The sequence below is a fragment of the Acipenser ruthenus genome, chromosome 14 (assembly GCF_902713425.1).
Source record: "Acipenser ruthenus chromosome 14, fAciRut3.2 maternal haplotype, whole genome shotgun sequence".
Taxonomy (NCBI): Eukaryota; Metazoa; Chordata; class Actinopteri; order Acipenseriformes; family Acipenseridae; genus Acipenser; species Acipenser ruthenus.
The window spans coordinates 21,672,595-21,695,540 of record NC_081202.1 but is presented as its reverse complement, the minus strand read 5'-3'; the positions used below and the strand labels follow the sequence as shown (position 1 = coordinate 21,695,540).

At 36.8% G+C, this 22,946-nt stretch overlaps 2 protein-coding genes across 6 annotated transcripts; one reads left to right on the top strand and one right to left on the bottom strand.

The window, feature by feature from the left end:
• Positions 1 to 130: 130 nt before the first annotated feature.
• Positions 131 to 9,376, top strand: LOC117968879 (dol-P-Man:Man(7)GlcNAc(2)-PP-Dol alpha-1,6-mannosyltransferase-like). 3 transcript variants are annotated; one of them, XM_058986112.1, is made up of 9 exons: positions 133 to 581; positions 1,331 to 1,463; positions 1,702 to 1,875; positions 2,339 to 2,533; positions 2,982 to 3,086; positions 3,798 to 4,020; positions 4,477 to 4,646; positions 4,986 to 5,061; positions 7,469 to 8,825. In XM_058986112.1, the coding sequence occupies exons 1-9, from the start codon at positions 423 to 425 to the stop codon at positions 7,485 to 7,487; spliced, it is 1,254 nt and encodes a 417-aa protein (XP_058842095.1). In that variant the 5' UTR covers positions 133 to 422; the 3' UTR covers positions 7,488 to 8,825. The 3 variants fall into 3 exon arrangements, with proteins under 3 accessions (XP_058842096.1, XP_058842095.1, XP_058842094.1); XM_058986111.1 differs by lacking the exon at positions 7,469 to 8,825 and adding an exon at positions 8,832 to 9,376 and having other exon boundaries at positions 137 to 581; XM_058986113.1 differs by lacking the exons at positions 4,986 to 5,061; positions 7,469 to 8,825 and adding an exon at positions 8,832 to 9,010 and having other exon boundaries at positions 131 to 581.
• Positions 9,377 to 10,807: 1,431 nt separating this feature from the next.
• LOC117419462 (zinc finger BED domain-containing protein 4-like) lies at positions 10,808 to 22,946 on the bottom strand. Of its 3 annotated transcripts, none has more exons than XM_058986109.1 (2): positions 22,595 to 22,946; positions 10,808 to 15,613 (listed from the first exon to the last, which is right to left on the bottom strand). In XM_058986109.1, exon 2 carries the CDS (start codon positions 15,357 to 15,359, stop codon positions 11,502 to 11,504), a length of 3,858 nt encoding a protein of 1,285 aa, XP_058842092.1. In that variant the 5' UTR covers positions 15,360 to 15,613; positions 22,595 to 22,946; the 3' UTR covers positions 10,808 to 11,501. The 3 variants fall into 3 exon arrangements, with proteins under 3 accessions (XP_058842092.1, XP_033888109.3, XP_058842093.1); XM_034032218.3 differs by having other exon boundaries at positions 10,808 to 15,392; XM_058986110.1 differs by lacking the exon at positions 22,595 to 22,946 and adding an exon at positions 22,295 to 22,534.

Below are 22,946 nucleotides of genomic sequence, written 5' to 3'. Positions count from 1 at the left end.
AATGTATGACTCGCGTGTAAATTTTAAAGACACAGTACACTAAAACCGAAAGAGGGAGTATACTTTCCTCATTAACTGAAGTTAATTGTCTGTAATGTTTTTGATTGCAGAGCTGTACTATTTGCCGCAGTCTGAATAAAACATCCCTACAAGTACAACGGTATCAACACATTGCATTCTGCTAGGCTGACTCGACATCAACACAATAGTGGTTAAAACCACACGTGATAAATAAAAACAACTGCCATTTAAAAAAACAAAACAAACCTTGAACATATTTACATATGTGTCAGAGTTGTCGTAGTCATATAAGCAAGTTAAAAAATAATAAGTGCACTGAAGGGGAGTTTATTGTTTCCCTGGTTACGTTGTTAAGAACTTTTACCTTTTAACTTTGAACCTGATTGGAAAGATCATGCAACATGGCAGCGAAAAGAAACTCCACAGGACAGTCCCTGCTCTTTCTTATCATCTCTGTAGTTTTTGTTCATTTATTGATATGCCCTTACACCAAGGTAGAAGAGAGTTTTAATTTACAGGCCATGCACGACATTCTTTACCACAGACTGGATTTACAAAAGGTATGGAACGGAGTAAAACATATTCACTTAAGCTTTGAGGTGCTGCATGTTATCGATTGGGATTCAAATATGGGTTTGAACTGATTATTATGTTAATAGTGTTTGGTCTGTCATTAATGTGTCCAACCCGATCCATGCATTAAATATGATATTATTGTATGTAATTCAACATGTGATTTATTATTATTATTATTATTATTATTATTATTATTATTATTATTATTATTATTATTATTAATATATATTAAACTAAAAAGCAGGCGTTCTTTGCCAACCCGTCATTAAAAAATACCTACCGTATTTAAAATCCTGTTTCTCAACCTGTGTTTGTTATGACATGTTCATATTAAGCGAAGCGTAATTTGTTACAATGTATTTGCGCTCTGGTGTAGCTGTATTCAAAGACTTTAAATATTGCTAACTGTAACTGGTCTCAGAATATCTATGTCCATTTTTTATTCTTCAGTATAGGATACTTTACTTATAGTGTTTAGTTTGTTATCCTAGGAATGATCTTTCTTTAAAGCTACTTATTGCTGAAAGAGTTTTTATTACATTAGAATACCACCGGGGAGTGTTTCAGTATGATTACTGATAACCCATAACAAGCTTTGTGTAGAAAATCAACATATATTCTGTGTGCTTTTGAAGGCGTGGATTTCCATAACAACTTGAAGGCTGTCACAAGAGGAGGAGCGGGTGGTGTGTAACCATGTACAAACTATTACTACATTTTTTTTTTCTTTTAGTATGACCATAATGAATTTCCTGGTGTTGTCCCAAGAACATTTCTTGGACCACTTTTTATTTCAACACTGTGTTCACCAGTAGTGTATGTCCTTTCAGTTCTTGAAGCATCCAAGTTTTACTCGCAGATAACAGGTAATAAATAATACGTTGCAGTTTTATCTTTAATAACTTTCAAAAGGTCGAAATGGTAACACTGATTGCTAATATCACTTCTGTGTGATGAAAAGAGTTGGGGTGTAATACAGATAATGGCAGGTTGTGGTGGTGAGTTGACAACTTTGAAAAGCTCAATTTTACATATATATATTTACTTTGTGAGTAACAAACGTTGTTCATCCTATTTTAAAATGTTTTTCCTCTTTTAAAACAGTGAGGGGCTGTTTGGGTCTTTGTGTGACATATGCACTCTGGAAACTTCAGAAGGAAGTTAGAAGGCTCTTTGGATCAACAGTGGCATCCTTATTCTGCTTCATTACGATCACTCAGTTTCATCTGATGTTTTATAGCACAAGAACACTACCAAATGTGTTTGCCTTGCCCATAGGTGAGGTTATCTGCATATAATACATACATTTGTACTGTTAAACCATTTTTGTTTTACTGCATGTGGATTTTTAAAAGTACAGTATGGTATCTTATGTTTTATTTAACATTGTGTTTCATATTCACTCAACATTCAGTAGTATAAGGTAAAACCATGCTAGCTAATGAAAGACAGGGACCAGCAAAGCTAGGGTGAACCTAAGGTTTGCTCTTCAGTTCTCATTTTTCCAATTTCAGAATGTTGCTCTAATGCACACATTCATCTGGTGCTTTACTGTAGCAAGACCACATTCTGATTGCCAGTTTTTGTTCTTCTTATGATTAGTAGTAAATGGTTATATCTTTAAAAACTATGTGAGTTTATAGCCGTAAATGGTTGGGTAATTGTAACCTGTATTGCTTAATGAACTCTTGAGTCTTATGATTATTAATTTAATATTTGTAACCCTTTCTTATCATTACAGTTCTGCTGGCCTTTACTGCTTGGTTGCAACAAAAGCATGGCATCTTTATCAGTCTATCTGCCCTGGCAATCATTGTATTCAGATCCGAACTCTGCATATTCCTGGGCCTTATGTTACTGATGTCTTTGATAAATAGAAGGCTTTCTGTCTTACAGTTGTTTTACTACACAGTTCCAGCTGGTATAATCTGCCTTGGTAAGTGCATTGTGACTCATTGTATAATATATCACACAAGCTTTTTTTACACTAGAACCTCAAAGTTAAGAACCCTACTCTTACAAAAGGACCTGTCAACCAAACACAGCCATTGAAACCAGAAACGGTTCATGAAGGGAGTTTTACCAGTAAAAACAGGTCTCCTGTCATAAGTTTTGTTTTCTTTTTATTCCTCAGGTTAAAGGTGTAGACTTTTTATTAATAAGTTCTGCTTTATAGCCACTGAAACCATTGTGTTACCAAAGGTAATATATCCCTAACCATCTGCATGACTGAAGACAGAAACTGGAAGGCCTGTCTACCAGGCTAAGAAGTCTCTTTAGGTTGTATTGTCCCAGAAATGAGAATATTATGGAGGAACACTTAGGACCATAATTTGTTACACTTTAGATTTGTATTCACAGATTCACTTTTTTTATTTTTTTAGGCCTGACAGTTTCAGTTGATTCTGTTTTCTGGAAACAGCTGATATGGCCTGAAGGAGAAGTACTTTGGTACAACACAGTTTTGAATAAAAGCTCAAACTGGGGAATATCCTTTTGATTTTTCAGATCTCATCAAGAGGTTAATTTTGTAAGCTCCAGAGTTTATATTTCTAACATGTGGGAGCTTTCAGATATGTAATAAGCAAACAGGACATTGCACACAGAATGTAGAGCCAGGCTGCTGTGTAGAGAAAGATAGGTAGATAAATAAATAGATAGGTTTGAAAGGAGGTACAACTACAGTGTACAAAAAAATGAAAAAAATTAATGAAATTTTTTTTTGTGGATGTACACGGACGGTTTAAATGATTAAAAAGATTATTTATTTCAGGATGCTTCACACAAAAACCCTTCAGCTGTGTAGAAGGGCTTTTGTACGAAACACCCTGAAATAAATATTTTTTTTAATCATTTAAACCTTTTGTTTACACCAAAAAAAACCAAAAAACCTTTACTTTTTTTTTTTTAAATTTTCTTGAATATATATATATATATATATATATATATATATATATATATATATATATATGCTTTGACCCATTCATGTTTCGTACAGCACCCTATACAGTATTCGCTAAATCTCTGTGTGGTACAGCAGTATGGCTCTGAGGATGTGATATGTATGTCTAGGGGTGGAATTTATATTATACATTAGTAGAATTAGGTGTATATAGCTTTTGCATATTGAACAGAAGGTAAGTTTGCCACTGTTATTCAGACACACAATTATTTGCCTTTCCTTGACTCTTCTCTTCAGACTTCTCCATTTCTGTGGTATTTCTATTCAGCTTTGCCCCGAGCACTGGGCTGCACTATTTTGTTTGTTCCTCTTGGTGCAATGGACAGGAGAACACGACTTCTGCTTCTACCAACCGTGGGATTTATTTTATTATATTCATTTCTGCCTCACAAGGAGTTGCGCTTTATAATATACACAGTTCCAGTCTTCAACATAGTAGCAGCAAAAGGTTGTTCTTACATGTAAGTATTTGCATTTTTTCAAAACGTTTTTTATTCATCATTGTACAAGATGAAAATCAGAGATTGATCTATTCTATTATTTGTTTTATTTTAGTGTTTGTAGCTAACAAAATAATAGCATAAATGTTTCATGCCATGTACCTCCATTCAGTAATTCAGCCTAAAATGTGTAGTTTTGAGAGATATGTTAATCCTTAAGATTAACATATCCTTGTATTTCTATAGTTGAATTTCTATATTCAAAAGTAGGCCCTATAATTACAGGTTCAATCAAGGTATTTTGATTTGTATTTGAACATTTTTACTAGTTTTAAATACATTTTCAGGATTTTGTCGTATTGTATACACAGCATGTTGCATGCATAAAACCCACAGGCTACTGTGAACCATTATATTTATGAATATACTTTACTGGCATTCTTACCATTTAAATGTTATATCTGTTTTGAATTGCAGATTAAATAACTATCACAAATCTTGGATTTATCAACTAGGCACTTTAGTTGTAATTGGCCATTTAATGGTTAATACTGCATACTCTGGCACATCACTATATGTCTCCCATTTTAATTACCCTGGTGGAAAAGCTATGGACAAACTACATGAAGTATTACCTTCAACTGCAGGTTAGTACAATTTTATTTTGTATTTCTGTATTATTTTATGGTTTGTTTCTCCCCAACAGCTATATTCCAGTGATTAAGACACATTTTAATTTGTTGTCATGTTTTAAGGTCAACAGTTTTAAGTAAAATTAAAATACAATTACAATCTGTCACCATTAATTAGGAGAGACTGCAGTGTTCTGAAAAGGAAACTTAAATGTTTGAAATTCTTACAGGTATTTTCTCTGGGGGTGGGGTTGACTAAAGAAAAAAAAAAGACAGATAATCTGCCTCGGTACAAGAATTTGAGTTGTAATATCCATTTAGTTTGCTTCTGAGGCCGATTCAATTTAATTCCAGATGTTTCGGTTCACATCGGTGGGGCTGCAGCACAAACTGGGGTTTCACGCTTTCTGGAGCTTAACAATAACTGGAGGTAAGCTAAAGCACAAATAAACTATCATTAAGAATGAGTTTGGCTTGGTTTACATGCAAAAATAGAAAATAAGTCATGTTTTTGGCAAGCTATTTTGGTAGTACCTTTCAGGCAATTTAAGTTTACCTTTTAGGGAGAAAAATGATCTAAGTGACCTAATTAATATATTTAAATGTTTGTCAGTGTTCCAATTTGGCCTTGTGCAACTACTGATATCATGCAGCTTTCTTAAACTGGGTTTACAAGAAGTTTTTAGGATGTGTTAAAGAACCGCAAGTGCAGCCTGCCTTATTTGGCCACAAAACAATATAAAATCGAGGGAAAGAAAACAAAAACTCAGACATAGCATTACACTGATATCAAACAAATACCAACATTCTATAAGAGAGCGCTTTGTACTATGCATGCATTATTTGCTAAAGAATTCTGATCTTTATGGTAGTCTATGAACAGAGCTAAAATCCAGCACTTTAGGTTAGTGATAGATATCCAGTCAAAATGTTTACATTTTCCAAATACTACCCGACTACCTGACTCTCCCACATTTCCCATTACATAATGTTCTTATTATAATAATAATCACTGTTGGGGGTATCATGCTTCTTAATTAATGTGTCACTGTAATAATATTACTTATGTCAATAACGAGGTAATCTAACACGTTCAATTTTTAGTGGGAGTTATAATATTACTCTCTGGAAAAAAGAGACAAGTTCGTCTCGCTACCTTTTCTCTGTTGTACACTTAAATTATTGGTCTTTTCTTTTTTTAACCCTGACATGAGGACCGCTCTAATTTCGGTGCCTGAGCACCGATGACTCGATCTCTTCCAGGATGTCTCACCATTATAATAAGCTGTGGGACAATCAAGTCAGCCTTTCTGAGCCTTGTCTTATAACATATAACCAATACCAATCTTGATATTCTCTGTCTAGCTAAAACCTGGCACTCTGTAAACGACATGCACTCGCTGCATCTAGCCACCCCAAAGGGCTATTCCCTCTTTGACAAACCTCGCCTCACTGGCTGAGGCAGCGGCACTGCTGTTACTGCAAATTCTGTGCTCACTTCCTCAGTTCTTTCTTTGCCTGCCTTTTCTTCATTTGAGCATCTCGCCATCAAGCTCACCTCTCCCATGTCCCTCACCCTCGTCTGCACTTCTACTGACAAAATCCTAGTCCTAGGTGACTTCAACATTCATGTTGACTTGCCTTCCTCCCCCATTGTGACCGACTTCAACACGATTCTAGACTGTCTTGGACTCTCTCAATCTGTCAACGGCCCCACACTCACACCCGAGGACACACCCTGGATCTGCTCATCACCAGGGGCATTGATATCTCCAATCTCTCCGTCTCAGATATCTCTCTCTCTGACCATTTCTTAATCACTGCTAATATTAATCTCCCTGCTCCTTCCTCCGCTACTGATACTGTTATTTCTTTCCGTCCCAAGAATCTGCTGAATCCTCTGAAACTCAGAATGTGTCTCTGCATCCCCTCTAACTGGTACTCTCCTGTCCTCTGTTGATGATGGGGTGACCCTCTAACGCCACCCTTATTCATATCATTGACACGGTTGCCCCGCTTACAACCAGAACCGTCAAAAAAGATGCCCATGATACCCCTCGAACTTCAATTGCTTATATCTGCCTGCCGCAAGCTTGGACTAACGGTTCACAGAGAGATCTGGACCGACCATCTCATGATCTACAGGCGTGCGCTTGCTGCGGCCAGGGTGAAATACTTCTTTGAAATCATAACTATGAGACACGGTAAACCCAATGTTCTCTTTTAAGAAAATTGACCAAATCCTACATCCAGCCACTGACAGATCCAACTCCTGTTCATCCTCCTGTCTTACCTGTCATTATTTCTCCTCTTTCTTTCGGAACTAAATCGACATCTATTCTACGCTATCCCACCACAAACTCAGTTTACTACTTGACCACCTTGATGCTCCTCCTTCTCTCCTCTCTCCATTGCTGATTTTTCCAGCCTACTGTTGAAATCAACTACTGCCACATGCCCCCTTGTCCGTCTCTGTGCTTCTGATCTTGCTTCCTCCATTAGGCACACTCAACCTGTCCCTGGACTCTGGCTCGGTTCCTGCTGCCCTTAAGCTTGCCCGAGTTACACCGGTACTCAAAAAACCCTCCCTCGACCCAGCTGACTTATCTAATTTCTATCCCATCTTCAATCTCCCTTTTCTCTCAAAAACACTTTTCTCTCAAAAATTTGAAAAGGCTGTAGCCAGTCAGCTGATGAAACATCTCTACAGTCTGGTTTCCGGCCGCATCACACTACTGAAACTACTCTGCTCCGGATTGTGAATGATCTCCTGCTCAATGCTGATGCTCCCTCTGTGCTTGTCCTCCTTGACCTAACAACCGCTTTTGACACCATAGATCATGGCATTCTTCTTGACCGCCTTCAGAAGTATGCTGGAATCTCTGGAACCTGTATCTCCTGGATGTCCTCTTACCTATCCGGACACATGCAGTCTGTTTTCTATGCTGGATGCAGTGGCGTTGCAAACCCGGTCACTTGTGAGGTCCCCCAGGATCTGTTCTTGTGCCCCATCTCTTCAATATCTACATGCTTCCCTTGAGTCACCTCATCTGCCAACACAGCCTCATGTTTCACTCCTATGCTGACAACATCCAGCTCTACTTAAAACTCAACCCTGCAAGCCCATCTGCCATGGTCTGGCTCTCGGCTTGTATTCAAGACATCGAGGCCTGGATGTCTGCCAGTTTTCTTCAGCTGAACACTAACAAATCTGAACAACTCCTAGTAGGATCTAAAACTCAACTTAAGAATCTCAATATAGCTGCCCTGAACCTCAGAAACTGCTGCTGCCTTCACCCACAGTATGAAGCCTTGGTGTACTTCTTCACAGCAAGCTCTCCTTTGATGCCCACATCTCCTCCGTGATCAAATCTTCCTTCTACCATCTGTGAAATATCTCCAAAGTCCGTCCCTACCTTTCCCTCCCGGATGCGGAGATACTTTGTCATGCATTTGTCTCCTCTCTACTCTCTATATGGTGGTCTGCCAGCACGCACCATAAACCGACTGTAGCAAATTCAGAATGTCGCTGCCAGGATTATTACCAGATGTAAAAAACGTGATCACATAACCCCCCCCCCCCCCCTACAATGCCCTTCATCACACAGGCCCCGAGTACCTCCTCAACCTGCTGACCCGCTATGTCCCTGCCCGCAAGCTGAGGTCCTCCAACTCTGGCCTGCTTGTTATCCCCAAGCAAAAGTACACCACACTTGGAGAACAGTCGTTTAGCTTTATGGCTCTGACTCTTTGGAACTCTCTCCCAGCTTTGGTACGTGATGCTCCCACCATTGCTCGCTTTAAATCAACTCTCAAGCCCCACCTGTTCTCTCTTGCTTTCCATGATCTTTAAGCCTGATATCTGCTATTAGCTGCTGTATTTCATGTATTATGATCTTTCCACTGTATTTAATGTACTATTTCATGTATTATGCTACTATCATGTATAATTCTCTCCACTGTATTTAATTTGCTATTTGTGGTTATGTTGAATTCTAATGTTTGTATATAATATGATTCTCTTCATAATACCAAATTTATATAGTCAGGAAATATACAGTATATTATGTTTATATGCCAAAATTAAATGTGTTTATACTACATCTATAAATGCAGAAAAATCTTTAAAAACAATTGATAAAGGCATGCAAATCCAACAGTCGGTGTTGTTATTAATGACAGTATTTATGTCTGTTGTAGGTATGACAAAAGGGAAGATATTAAACCAGGAGACCCAGAAATGACTAGTTACTCACATGTCTTGATTGAAGCGCAGCCAGCCCAGCTGGTTTACTTCAAAGGCACACACAAAACTCTGGCAAATATACCTGGTTTTAGTGAACTTGCTGTAAATGTGTCAATGTGTCTACCTCCACTGTATGTAAAACTTGAAACTAAATTAGTATTACTGGAAAGACTCATTAGCATGAATATATTGAAATAATCCCAAGCTCTATTTTTGTAAATAATGTACTTTGGAAGTAAAATATATTGGACCACTTATTTATCTATTTTTTTAAAGTTTGAAGCTTTTGTTTTGTTGCTGTTTAAATACTTTGGCTCCTATTTTGATCAGTCAATTTTTTTCTGCTCTAATTTGATATAATAGGAGTATACAACATAACAGTAATTTCTTTTAAAATAACCATGAATCATCAAAACAGTGCATGCAAATACAAATAGAATATATATTTTTTCTAAATATTGTAGTTCTCTGTGAAAACGGTATTCTTTGTGTTCCTTATGTCCATATAATATCAGCCAAGCTATAGTATCACATTTTAAAGTTAGTTGTTTTTTTTTTTTTTTTTTAAATATACTTCTAATACAAAATTGTAAGCCTTATTAAAGTCCATTGCATTGTTTTGCAGTTATTTTAACTCTGGTTTTACATGCACTGCACTTACATGTTTTGCTATGCTTTCAATACATCATCATTATGCAGATGATAAATTACAGTTTAAATGGAGAATTGTTTGCTCATTAAAATGTTGAAAGTACAAATACAAAATAACCTTATCAGAATATGATAAACCATAAGCTAATATGTGGAGATAATGGGGTTCATTTTAAAGAGATTATATTGTGCTGACTGACCTGCACATATACATTTTATTTTATACCCTATACACTTTAAATGACAGATAGTCAATGTTAAAAGGGAATAAAATAGATATTATACATTTAAAGCATTGAAAAATAATTTGTACTAAATAACATATACATTATGCTTCATAACAAATGGACATGTAGTTTTCATGATGAAACCATAAATGTGACAGCATGATCGCACCTTTCCACTTCAAAACAGGAATGGGTATCGCTGGTCCTGGAGGGCCACTGTACTGTATAACATGTTGAACAGGTATTATGAAATAATTGACATGGCTGGAACAAAGCCCTGGTCTGCAAGGACCAGTATTGCCCATCACTGCTCCCTGAACTGAGGATTCAGAAACCATGCAATTATAGGTCTTGTGAGGTAACTAGATGTAATTCAAGTAACAACCAAGTTCATGTAATTAAATCATTTGTGTGCCTGTGTCTACACGAATAGGTTTTAAATATTTACTGCCATAAACCAGAAGAAATGCAAATACAAAAATAATCAAGTTTCAGTAGCTTAGGTACCCGAGTTCTGTGTTCCGACTTCAGTCCATACCTCTACCGTTTTTCTTATTGCAAGTCTTGATTGTTGAATATTGTTCAATAACTGGTGCTGCATTGCAACAAAGCCATACGATGTACATAAACCAGACTGTTCAAAGTTAGCAATAAGGCAATGCAAACACCTAGCTGAAGTCATATTGCCACCCGTGCTATATCAGTATTTTGTTCATTGTCTCATATGTGGCAGTATAAAGAGGAAGGGCTGTAGTCCCCATATTGGACAGACATTTTAGAGGATGGGTCAGGCTTTAACTAAAAATCCTTATATTACACTCAATGGTTTAATTATTTAAGCATGTGCTCATTTGGGTTAAGTGTAAAATGAGTACCTGTACAATGTACCTGTATGTATCAGCAGTTAAAGATAATAATAATGTTTGTTATTGGCGAGCCCTTTTCCATTTCTAGGGGTACAGTTTGGAATTAATTTCCTGAAGTGTTACAAATGATCCCAAATAACCCTACACTACTCTACCATTACATATACAAATAACTCTTTGAACCCATTCAAGGAGAAAAATGCTTTATTTATTTACAATATACCACATAATTAGTATGTTTCCAGTCTGAATGCTTACACACAGTTATCAAATTCAGTATGGAAATTAATATGTATAAATGTACACTGTATATTCACTGGATTTTACCCATAATTTAACCCTCAGTACAACATTTAATTATACAAACAATTTGTGCTTAAGAGAGATAAAAGTATAAATTTGAACAAATACTGTTTATACAGTACCAATATGCATTGTCTGTTACATACAAATGCTTTCAGGAATTTAAAAAGGAAACTAATCTTCTAAATTTAAACAACAGTACCATGAGCCACATATTTCCACAATGAAAGGATCAAATAAAATTACATTACCATTTTTATTTTATTTTTTTTTAAACATTTTTTTCCGGTCACAGCTTTGTCCTTAGGGCTGCATTTTTCAAGAATCATTAAGTGGAGCATCTAGTAACTACAGCACATACTCACTTTAATTCATGGACTACACCTTGAGTAAACTTCTAAGTATTTACAGCATTTTGACCTGAAGAATTCTGCATAAGGCACAAGAAATTAATTTACAAATTTGTAAAAAAAAAAAAAAAAAGGGGGTGGGAACTGTACAAAAAGCAAAACAAAAGTTACAGTACATCCTCCTATAGCTAAACTCCCACTCCATCAAACAGTAGTTCAGGCATTCTTCAATACTGAAAATATATTAGGGGAAGGTTTACTTTTAAAAAGATCTGTCTTTCTATATTCTCTAGCATTGACCTTGTTTGATTCAGGCTACAGCTCTTGCTGGCTGTACTGAACAGTGTCTCTGCTGGAATGATGCTTGGGGGGCATCCCACATATCTAATAGCTACTTTGGCAAGGTCTGGCCATAGGAACTTCTTCAGGTTCCAGTAATCAAGAGGATCACAGCTTTGATCCACTATTTCTTCCTCCAAGTACTCAAGTACAGTCAGTTCTGAAGACTTTGGTCTTTCCTCTCTTATTTTACTCCTGATGTCATCCATTAGGGCCCACAGATTGTCCTTGCTACTGGGACCGCTGTTAGATGGAGCAGGAACTTCGCTACAACCATTAGAAACAACAGACTTTCTCTCTCCTGAGGTAGAATATGATAAATCTAGTTCTTTGACCAGGTCCTGTTTATACTGTTCTGCTTCTTCCTCCGTAAATAATGAGGTCTTATAACGGGGGTCCAACATAGTAGCCCAGATGTACCTCGGGTCGCGAAGTGCAGAGGACATTCGGCTCACCATGCCATCTTTCAAAGATTTTAGCATGTTGTCTATACCCATGGTTTCATCAAACAACATATCTATCTTTCTGTTTAGAATGTGAATCAATGGAATAACTTGTCCAAGTGTAGCTGTTCGGGTGCTCATCTCCCTGCAGACAACCTCAAAAGGTTTTAAAGCATGGCACACAGACTGCATCACTTCCCATTGATCACAACTGATCAGTTCCCTGAAGTTGCACTCTATAGACAACTCATCGATTGCTTTCTTCTGTTCAACTAAACGTTCAAGCATGTAAAAAGATGTATTCCACTTGGAAGGGATATCCTGGACTAGCTGATTTTCGGGCAAGTCATGCGCTTTTTGCAGCTCTGCCAATTTCTCTTTTGCCTTTGCTGAACGATGAACACGCTCACAAATTTTTCTTGCAATGCTGAGAAGATTTTGAACCATTCTCTGACTCTTTATGGCTTCACTTACAATGAGATCAATAGTATGTCCGAAACACTGCATGCTTGCATGTTCATTGTCATCAAGGATATTTGCAATACTCTGATTATCTGTTACAGTGAAGCCAATTTTCAGACCAGAGGAAATAATCCAGGTGTCCCACAAGTATTCTAGCTGTTTTTTAATGTCCGTGAGGTTGTAGTCACAGTCAATTTGAGAAACATTCAGAAGAGCAGAACAGTGGAAGTCTTGCCCTGGAGGTCGAACAGATGATTCAAAGGTTGCCCAGTGAGCAGTAAGAGTCAAGTACTCGTGTGTCTGGTTGCTAACCCAAATTCCAGCTGTGAAATGAACAATGCCACCTTCAGCCTCCTTAAGATGTGAAACAATTACTTCCTTCACACTGTCATACATTTCTGGTATGGCTGTGCTAGAAAAATAGGTTGATGAAGGTATGGAATACTGTGGTTGAAGGTATTCCAGTAATCTGTTAAATCCATCATTTTCCACAAGGGATGATGGTTGAAGGTCCAATGCAAGCATTTCAGCAACAAGTTTGGTAATTTTTTTGGCAATTGGATGATATTCGTTGTATTTTTCATTGCTGTCTTCAGATGTAGTAGCAGTAGTAGTTTCCATTGAATCAGATCTGGCTTGGAGGTCTGCAGAGGAAGACACCATAACTCTTGAGACATTGCTCTTGTTTTCAAGAACATTTCCATGAAATCTCTGCATGTGCCGGAACAAGCAACTTGTCCCAAGGTTTGTAGTCTTTTTTCCTCTGCTTATTGTGCGACTACAGTGCAAACACACAACATTTGTTGGATCTGTAGTACAGATAGAAAAATGATTCCACAATTTAGATGTCTTTTTACTAGTAACAGGTAGTATGTGTGGCTTTTCCTCAGCCATGGAGGAGTTTTCAGTGATTTTAGATGACAGAGCTTCTGCAGCAGCTAGTGTAGCATAGGGTGATCGAGGAGATGAAGGAATATTTTCAAATGTGCCTTTTTGGTTCTTGAGAACATTAGGATGACGCCTCATCAGATGCCTCATCAAACAGCTTGTGCCAAAATCCCCTCTTTTTCCTCTGCTAATGACACAGGGGCAGTATCTGCATAAAGCTTTAAGATGATCAACTGGAGACACTATGAAATGATGCCACACTTCTGATTTCACTCTCTTCATAATTTTCTTATTTTGTTGGAAGACTGAACTCTGGTCTTTATTCAAGCTTGGACCCTCAGACAGATCATCAGGTGATGAGGTAAGCAAAATGTCTCTCTCACTAGCCCCTTCAGGAAAAGACAGTGCTGTTACTGATGTGTCTATTAATGCTTGGCCAGTAGACAGGTGATAAAGTGCATCATCAGGCTCCTCTTTAATGTCCATGCTTTCATTGATATTCTGTGGCACCTCATCAGTCATCCTTTCAGGAGATGAGGTTATGAAATGGGAATCTTTTTTGAATTTTGAATCCCCTGTGTCTGGGTGCTGGAACGTTGGTAACAAAGTGGGGGGTGTTGAATAATGAGGTGGAATACTTGAACCATTTCCATTCTCTTCTATAACAATGTCACGGTGGGCTCTCCACATGTGTCTTATAAGACAGCTTGTTCCCAGATCTTTTCCGTTCTTCCCGCGGCTGAATTCATTCATACAATGTATACACACGGCTTTCGAACTGTCTACAGGAGATAGATAAAAATGTTTCCAAACAGCAGATCTTCTTCTTGAGTTTGAATTTTTTGAAGTGACAGACTGATTCTCCATTGCATCTTCATTATGGTTATTACTGGAATGTGGGGAAGAAGCCATGCAGGTCTCATCTTTGACATACTTGTCTGATATTGGGGTCGTTGAAAATACTTCCTTAGATGGAGTCTCTTCCATATCACCTGGTGAAGATACCATAGAAGTATTATTTTGAGATGTCAATTCCCCATTATTGGATGGATTTATGGGAGGCAATACAGAGGTAGCAACCGAATTAGGAATGGAATTTGAAGAGCATTCATTGTCCTGTAAAAGTACTGTAGGATGAGCCCTTCGCACATGCCTCATTAGACAACTTGTGCTCAAGTCTTTTTCATTCTTACCCCGACTAAACTCTTTCATGCAGTACATACAGATTGCTTTGGTATTATCTCTTGGAGATATTAAAAAATGATTCCAAGCAGGTGACTTTTTCCTTGGGTTAACATTATTTCTCATTGATGAGAGAAGACTTTGTGTAACAGCATCCATTGCTACATCATAAAGCGTACTAGTGTACCCGGTAAGCAAATTTCCATATTCATCACTTTCTCTAGCAACATATCTGCCAGGTGAACCAACGAAGGTCTCATTCTTTTCCTCACTATTGTCATTTATGCAATTTTCTGGCTCCTCTTTAATATTTATGCTTTTGTTGACTTTTTCTGATGTCTCGTCATCCATCGTTTCAGCTTTTCTCTTCATAGTTTTTTTGTTTTGCTGTAAAACTGAACCCTGGTCGTCATTCAAAATTGGACCCTTGGTTTTTACATCTGAAGGTGAGGTTATAGTCTGAATGTCCACTGATGATTGTCCAGAAGCCAGCTCAGGAGGCATATCAGACAGCCTTTCAGGAGAGGTCACAGAGCAGGATTCCTTAGCCAATGTCCCAGGAGAAATTGCAACAGACTCTGCATACACTGCTGCATCACAAAGAGTATTATTGTAATCTTTAAGCACATTTTCATATTCAGAATGGTCAGGTTCCTCCTTAATATTAACACTTCCCCTTGTATTTTCTGGCTTTCCATTATCTTCTGTAAAATCATCATGTTTTGAACCTGTATCCTCACTGTTATGGGACAAATCCTCCTCGCTATCCATTTTAGAAATGTGTGCTCTGATCCACAAAATGTCCTTGTTAAAAAAAAAAAAAAAAAAAAAAGTATGTTAAGAGCTTATTTTGTGACTTAGAAGCATGCGTCTTATATCTCTCTTTTTTTTAATAGATTGGGATATTATGAAAAGTGAGGTCCATCACTTAGTTTTCTACAGAGTTTTACTGTTCCAATCGCAGTAATGTTTGTGGCACCATCACACATCCTTTTGCTCAGATGTGTTGCGTTCGTCTTTGTAACCTAAAATAAAAAATAAATAAAAGGAATTAATATTTCATATATGTTGTTATAAAAGTATCTCGTCAGTCGCTATTCAAAAGTTTGAAAACATTAAAAAAAAGTACCTTGCGCTAAACAAACATCCATTTCAAGAGGTCACACAGACGCTAATGTGCTGTGAACACACGAATAAAAAAGCAACGTGTGACGCTTCACCAATGAGAACACCAAGCAAGCGACACAACTCTTCGACTGACAGCAACTAATAAAAAAAGGCATACTCCACTAAAATACATTTTCCTTAAATACATTATTTTTTGCAGGTCATTAACTACCCAGTTTTATTCACCATTCCTCAATTATCAAAAAATAATAATATTTAAGATTCTTTAATATTAACTTAATTTATGTTATTATTTGGGGTGCACTGATAAGATTTTCTTGGCTGATACCAATAGCCGATGGTTATCTGCCCATATTGGCTGATACCGATAATAAATAGACAGGTAAACTACTAGAACAAGACATAGGGCTTATATTTAAATTGTTTTATAATTATAAATGTTAAACAATTAACAGATATCGTTTACTTGTTGTATTTATGGAAAAAATGAACAGGTATTGTTTACTTGTTGCACTTGCTTCAGAAAATGAATACAAAGAATAACATAGTATTATATTGTGTGCTTGACAGCAATTTATACATTTGTTTTACAACAGTCACACAAAAACATTTTGCATTTGTAGAAAATATATATAATGTGACATTTTTTATAGCCACTTGCTGTCAAACATTGCGTATTATAACTCTGACCTATACTGTACAGTGTCAGTAGAAAAAAAAATAGCCTAATCAATGTCAACTACAATAAAGTTCGGTAAATTCTTAGTTTAAGAATACACTGCTTAAAAATGCAGCCCAACTTAAATTGTTCAATTAATCAAAAACAAAAAGATGTCTTGAAAATATCCGGTTACAATATTCAGTCAAACTTGAATTTGTTACTAAACAAGACAGCACAATAATCAAGTACAGCTTTAAAATGCTGCCTAATACACCCGCAACCAATGCTGATTAAGATAAACAACCAGAGCAAGAGAAACAAAAATTGCAGAAGGTAATTCCCACTTAGCGTTTAGAGGGCCCACAACTCCTTGGAAGTTAGGGAGATTGTTGTCATTGCTGCTTTAGTCTGTTTTAAAAAAGTGCTTTTCAGCGAAACTGTTTACGTTCAAGGACTTGATCAAGTGAGCTACGGAGGAGGACCTGGGGTGATGCCAAGCCGAGAAAGAGAGAGAGAGAGAGAGAGCATACATCGCAGAGGCAGTTTTGTAACTAACCGCTCATTGATGCTGCGTTTGAACAATACTATTTTCTTACGAATAATAAATACCCCTACATTTGAGTTTTGTCAGCCTGAAACCAACTACAAAGCATTACTTAATGTTAGTCTGGTAACTGTATAGGCTACATGTACTCAACTACAAATAAAAATAATAATAGGCTACCGATTATCAGTGCACCCCTAGTTATTATTATTCATTAAATTCACTTGCAACTTGAACCTTAACACACATTTATTTTTTGCAGATACCAATATCCATGTATTATAAAAAATAATAGATGGCAGGGCTTGAATTTCAGCGCAGAAATCTGCACATTTTCCAAGTTTCTCCCACATATCTATAACTTTCAGTGTGGGAAAATCCCGCAGAGATATTTTAAGACACCAAGCTACTGTATTTTTCACCCGATTTAGAATGCCTGAAATGCTACAACAGTCTCTATGGAAGTGGGTGTCAGTGACGAAAGCATTGAGCCGCATTCTGAGTAATTCTGGTTAAAATAATTAAATAAAAAAAATGGATATTAAGTGCCGTGAGACTTTATTCTCTTGTACGCAATTCCCAGATGCTATCTTTAAGCATTACAGAAACCCAGTACACTGCAGTATAAGTAAACAGTTTTGAAAAGAAAAAAAAGAAAAAAAACAAAAACACGATATTAAGTCTATCTAGGTGTTGTTTTGCAAGTGGTGACATTTGCTTTAACTCTTAAAACTCAGCCCCATTCACTTTGGGGTGCCAGGGCACCAAAGGTTATGCACATATTACTCAGGCACCGTAAAAGCCACCTAACCGGTTTGTTTAAAAGTACAGACTTGGGGCTTTCCAAAGACGTATGTGTATGCAGTACTCCTAGCCAGAACTACGACTGACTGAAGTTAAGTCTCTCATCATGTGAGAGAGTTCACAGCTTAGGTTTCGTTTTGAGTCTATGCTCCGTCATTGTAGCAGCTAGACTGAAAGGGACGGTATCGTTAGAAAGCTTAGAAGCTCAGCTCTCCCCAACCTCCCCCCCCCATGAATTTTTTTTGGGGAAAAGTGCTTTTTTGTTTGTTTTTTTACCACATATAGTATGCCTGATCCTGTTGCAACTTACATAGTACGAAAGGAAATTGTGGCCTTTCATTTAATATGTTACATGCATGCAGTACAAACTATCTAGTAGTTAAACATACATAAATGAAAACAGTGAAAAACAGGCAGAAATAGGGCTGTGTGTACAGCGTTAAAAAAAAAAAGAAAAAAAATTGAGCACCGGTTTAAAAGAAAAGCACCTTTTTCTTCTGGTGCATGCAAAAACTTCGTCAGGCAATGTAGAGTGCTCTGTCTCACAGTGATGAACAGCAGTTGGGTCTCTTGAAAGCAACTTATTTTAAAGCAACACCAGTGTGAATGATGATGCAGTAAAATATACATATATTGTTTTTTATATGCAAAAGTGCCTTTTTTTACCATTCCCCCCTAAAATTATGGAATAATTATAAGAGGCTGTGTGGTCCAGTGGTTTAAGAAACAGGCTTGTAAGCAGAAGGTCCCCGGTTCAAATCCCACCTCAGCCACTGACTCATTGTGTGACCCTGAGCAAGTCACTTAACCTTCTTGTGCTCCGTCTTTCGGGTGAGACGTAATTGTAAGTGACTCTGCAGCTGATGCATAGTTCACACACCCAAGTCTCTGTAAGTCGCCTTGGATAAAGGCGTCTGCTAAATAAACAAATAATAATAATCCCCCCCCCCCTTCCCCCTTCCCCCTATTGGCTGCAGCACAGGAGGGAAATCTCCCCAGCACACAAAAATGAAATTCAAGCCCTGGATGGGCTTCAGTAAGTTAGAGGAAAATAATTTCATCTATGGTTTCTGTGATAATAATAATAATAATAATAATAATAATAATAATAATAATAATAATAACAATAATATTATATATATTATATATATATATATATATATATTAAATAAAAGATAGATAGATAGATCGATCGATAGATATATATAAACTGCATTGTACCAAATTGAAGGCATATGAAAGAAAGTTTTTTAAAAAATGTACACAAGGTTTAAAAGATCTTTTATTTTCAGGACGTTTCGGGCAAAAGCCCTTCAGCTGTCAGGATTATTAATATAGAATGTTCATTCCCAGAGGTTCCCAGTTTGAAGATTGACTCTCATTCCTTTTGTTTCCGAGCAACATTTGTTCCATTGCACCGATTGATCAGAGAGGCTGTGATGTCTTCAGCAGTGTGATCATCACTGTTGAAGTGATGGGTTACTGGAAATGCAGTGGTGTTAATGCGAATGCTTCTTAAGTGTTCTACAAACCGGTCTGTTAAACGCCTTTTAGCTTCCCCCAATATACAATGTGTTGCATGGATATGTGCCTTTCAAAGCTTCACCAGAAGGACGAATATCACTGTGTACCACATATTCTCTTATATTCTTGGTCTTCTATATGGGGGGTCTTGAAAATAGGCGCTGTATATGGGTCTTGTTGTAAAATTTTAAAGTTACTTTGCACAATTGTCTGTATCTTTCTGTTGGCAGGGTGGTACGTGAGGACCAGAGGGATTCTATCATCTGTGTGTTGTATATTGTTATTATTAGGGGTGTAAATCATGTAGAGTTTAAATGTTTTAACGTTAGTAAAGTGTGAAATGTTTAATTTTGCTTAATTATTTAAACTTTGTCAAAAATGTGCAGGTCAAATATTAAGAAGCGGCTAACTGCAAATAACGGCTACTTTTATTTTAACATTTAAAAATTAAATTACTAAATTAAAACAGAATCTAGCACCCCTATTTATTATATAAAGCATTTTTTCTAATTACATTTGAAATGTTGAATTTTACTACAAGACCCATCTACAGCACCTATTTTCAAGACTCCCCCTTTGATGTCATATAGAAGAGACACACCGATATTTGTCCTTCTGGGGAACCTTTGAAAGGCACATATCCATGTAACAGACCACAATGAAATACATATAAATACATTCATTCTGAAACAGTAGAGGCACTAAATCTTCATTCAACATTCACGAACATTTTACATGTACCTCTAAAAGGAATAATCTACTGCATTATCTGCAAGAAATGCAACACATTGTGTATTTGGGGAAACTAAAAGACGTTTAACAGACCGGTTTGTAGAACACTTAAGAAGCATTCGCATTAACACCACTGCATTTCCAGTAACCCATCACTTCAACAGTGATGATCACACTGCTGAAGACATCACAGTCTGTGTGATCAATCGGTGCTATGGAACAAATGCTGCTCGGAAACAAAAGGAACAAGAGTTTATCTTCAAACTGGGAACTTTGGAACCTCTGGGAATTAACATTCTATTCTAATTAACATGACACCATCCACAGAATGTTTGTATAATTACAAATCTTGAATAACAACAAGCTTACTGCACTGTGTTTACTTTTCTTTTTAAAACAGCTGAAGGGCTTTTGCCCAACATGTCCTGAAAATAAAAGATCTTTTAAACCTTTTGTGTAATTTTTTTAAAACCTTTACTCATATATTACATATACTTCTTTGAATTTAGGATGTACTTTAACCATTTTTTGCTTCTCAAAAATAGCCAGCGTCTTACATTTGAGTACAGTAGCGATGCATGTATTAAAAATCACCAAAAGATGTGACTGCCGAGAAAGATGAACCAAAATGTTACTGCCCGATCTCGAATCATCCATGACATACAGCAGCCATTTTCAAAGAAGCGTCCTGAGGAATTCAAAGAGAAGCTTTTACAATTTCAGAGTTTCTAATAAACAGTTCGGAAATGCTGATCAGACCCCAATATTTTTAGACATGCCAAGCAATACCAGTTCACAAATTGGGAGAAAAACAGGTGCAAATAACCACGAATGGAAATATCAAGCAACACATAAATGTAATGCTCTGTGCGATAGCAGACAGCCACAAACTGCCTTCATAGGTGCAAATGAGGTTGTATCTTTACAAATGCATATTTATTTGATGTTTTAATTTTTCCTCAAATTGAGGGTGGGAAATATGGGCTGCATCTTAATTTGAAGGAATACGGGGTGTGTGTGTGTGTATATATATATATATATATATATATATATATATATATAATTTATATTATAAAATATTTTTTAGAGAGTGTTTTTTATTTTTTTTAACAAAACAAGGAGAAATGTGGTACATTTTCAGAAATATAGTACAATAAACTGTATGCAATTATGTAACTATCACTGCATCTTGCTAAAAAATGTATTAATGTATTTAGGTTTATTTTTTCCAACAGGCCTTTCACCCAAAAACAACTGATAGGCCCTAGCCATTGATTAAATGGGAGCTAAAGATCTGGGAAAAAGGAGTTGTCACATTCATGTTCCCAAAGTGGCTTTATTAAGTTTTGGGGAAATCATGCATGCCAACATTCCTGTGCAAAATTATAGTATACGGTTCTCCAATCAGAAATGTATACATGAAATTGTAATTTAATTTGATGTATGCATAAAACTAAACAATTTTACAAACGGTTATTAATTATTTTACTGTGCTGAATTTGGACTATTTTGAAGCCGTCCCAAATCAGTGTTTCAGTATGCAAATCTGATTCTCGTCTAACTTTCCATTGGAATGCAAGCTTTATGGTTTGTAAAACTAGAGTAATCTAATGTATGTATCGCTAGCGAGCTATAAGTGTGTATATATATAAAAAAAAAATACCAAAACGAGGAGAAATGTGGTACATTTCCAGAAATATAGTACAATAAACTGTCCTGCAATTATGTAACTATCACTGCATCTTGCTAAAAAATGCAACCATATTCAACCAGAACGTCTCCTATTACCACCAATGTTATAACAATAAAACTACATTCCCACAAATATGTAAATACGTAACATTGCACAATCAACTTATCTGGTCACATCAGCGATCTACTTGGTTTGGAATTAGAGACACAATACGCGCGTGGGGTCTGCAAACTCAGTTAATTTAGCCTTGTAGTAGTGTGGTCATAAATGACAAAAAACACAACACCATTGTTATTATACTATATACTATAAATAAATCTAAACATGATCTTGCACTGCCACCTGGTCGAGCTGTGTTTATATAGAAAATTAAAGAGAACTAGAAACATTATGTTTGTATCACCCGCTGCGTTTTCTTTTCGTTTTTTTGTACCTGATGTCACACAGCTCACCTTAGACGGTGTATTGAGACGACGTACAGTACACACAGCCGTAGTTCAATGGTTTAAATGCACAAATGAATGCTGGCACAATCAACTGCCGTAAACAATAGAGGCCTACCTCCGTCACAATGCAGACAATAACAAAAACACAATTCGGAATCGGTTACTGGAATGTACCTTATGCTGTTGTGATTGTTGCAGGAAAATTGATGATAAAGTAAAACAAACTTCACGTTATGGCTTTCACGTCCTCCATTTCCGCTAGATACATAAATGCATCGGTTTCACTACTTCAATAGCAACTAGAGGCCCGGCCATGTTAGGCCAAACAGGAACTCAACCTGGCGAGGCAGAACCAGATCCTAGCAGCAGAACACTGGAAGAACCAGCCTGGGAACCGGATCAACCCAACACCCCCTCATTTTTAAACACCAAAGCAACAGAATGAAACCATTTAAAAAAACAAAATATACATACCAAAATGTCCAGATCTACGTTACAGTCTGTTTCGGTACCCAAACAGTTAAATTAAAAAGTATTTAATTGAACGAAGAGTCAATTAGTTTTTCGCTTTGTCTCTTCTGCAGTTAGCACTCAGCAGCAGCAGCTCAACGGCGTAGCACGCAGGGAACGTGCTTTGTGATGTCATCAGGGTTTCCAAAATGGCGGCGCTCTATAGGCGAAAGGGAAACGAGCCGTTTCGGTTCAAGACATTCGTGAAATAAAATTAAATTGTATTTTCCAATAGATATAAGTGTGTTTAATTGACATTCTATGGGTAAACATTAAAACGCACAGTATTTGTACTCTGCTTATGTCGCAAGTTTAG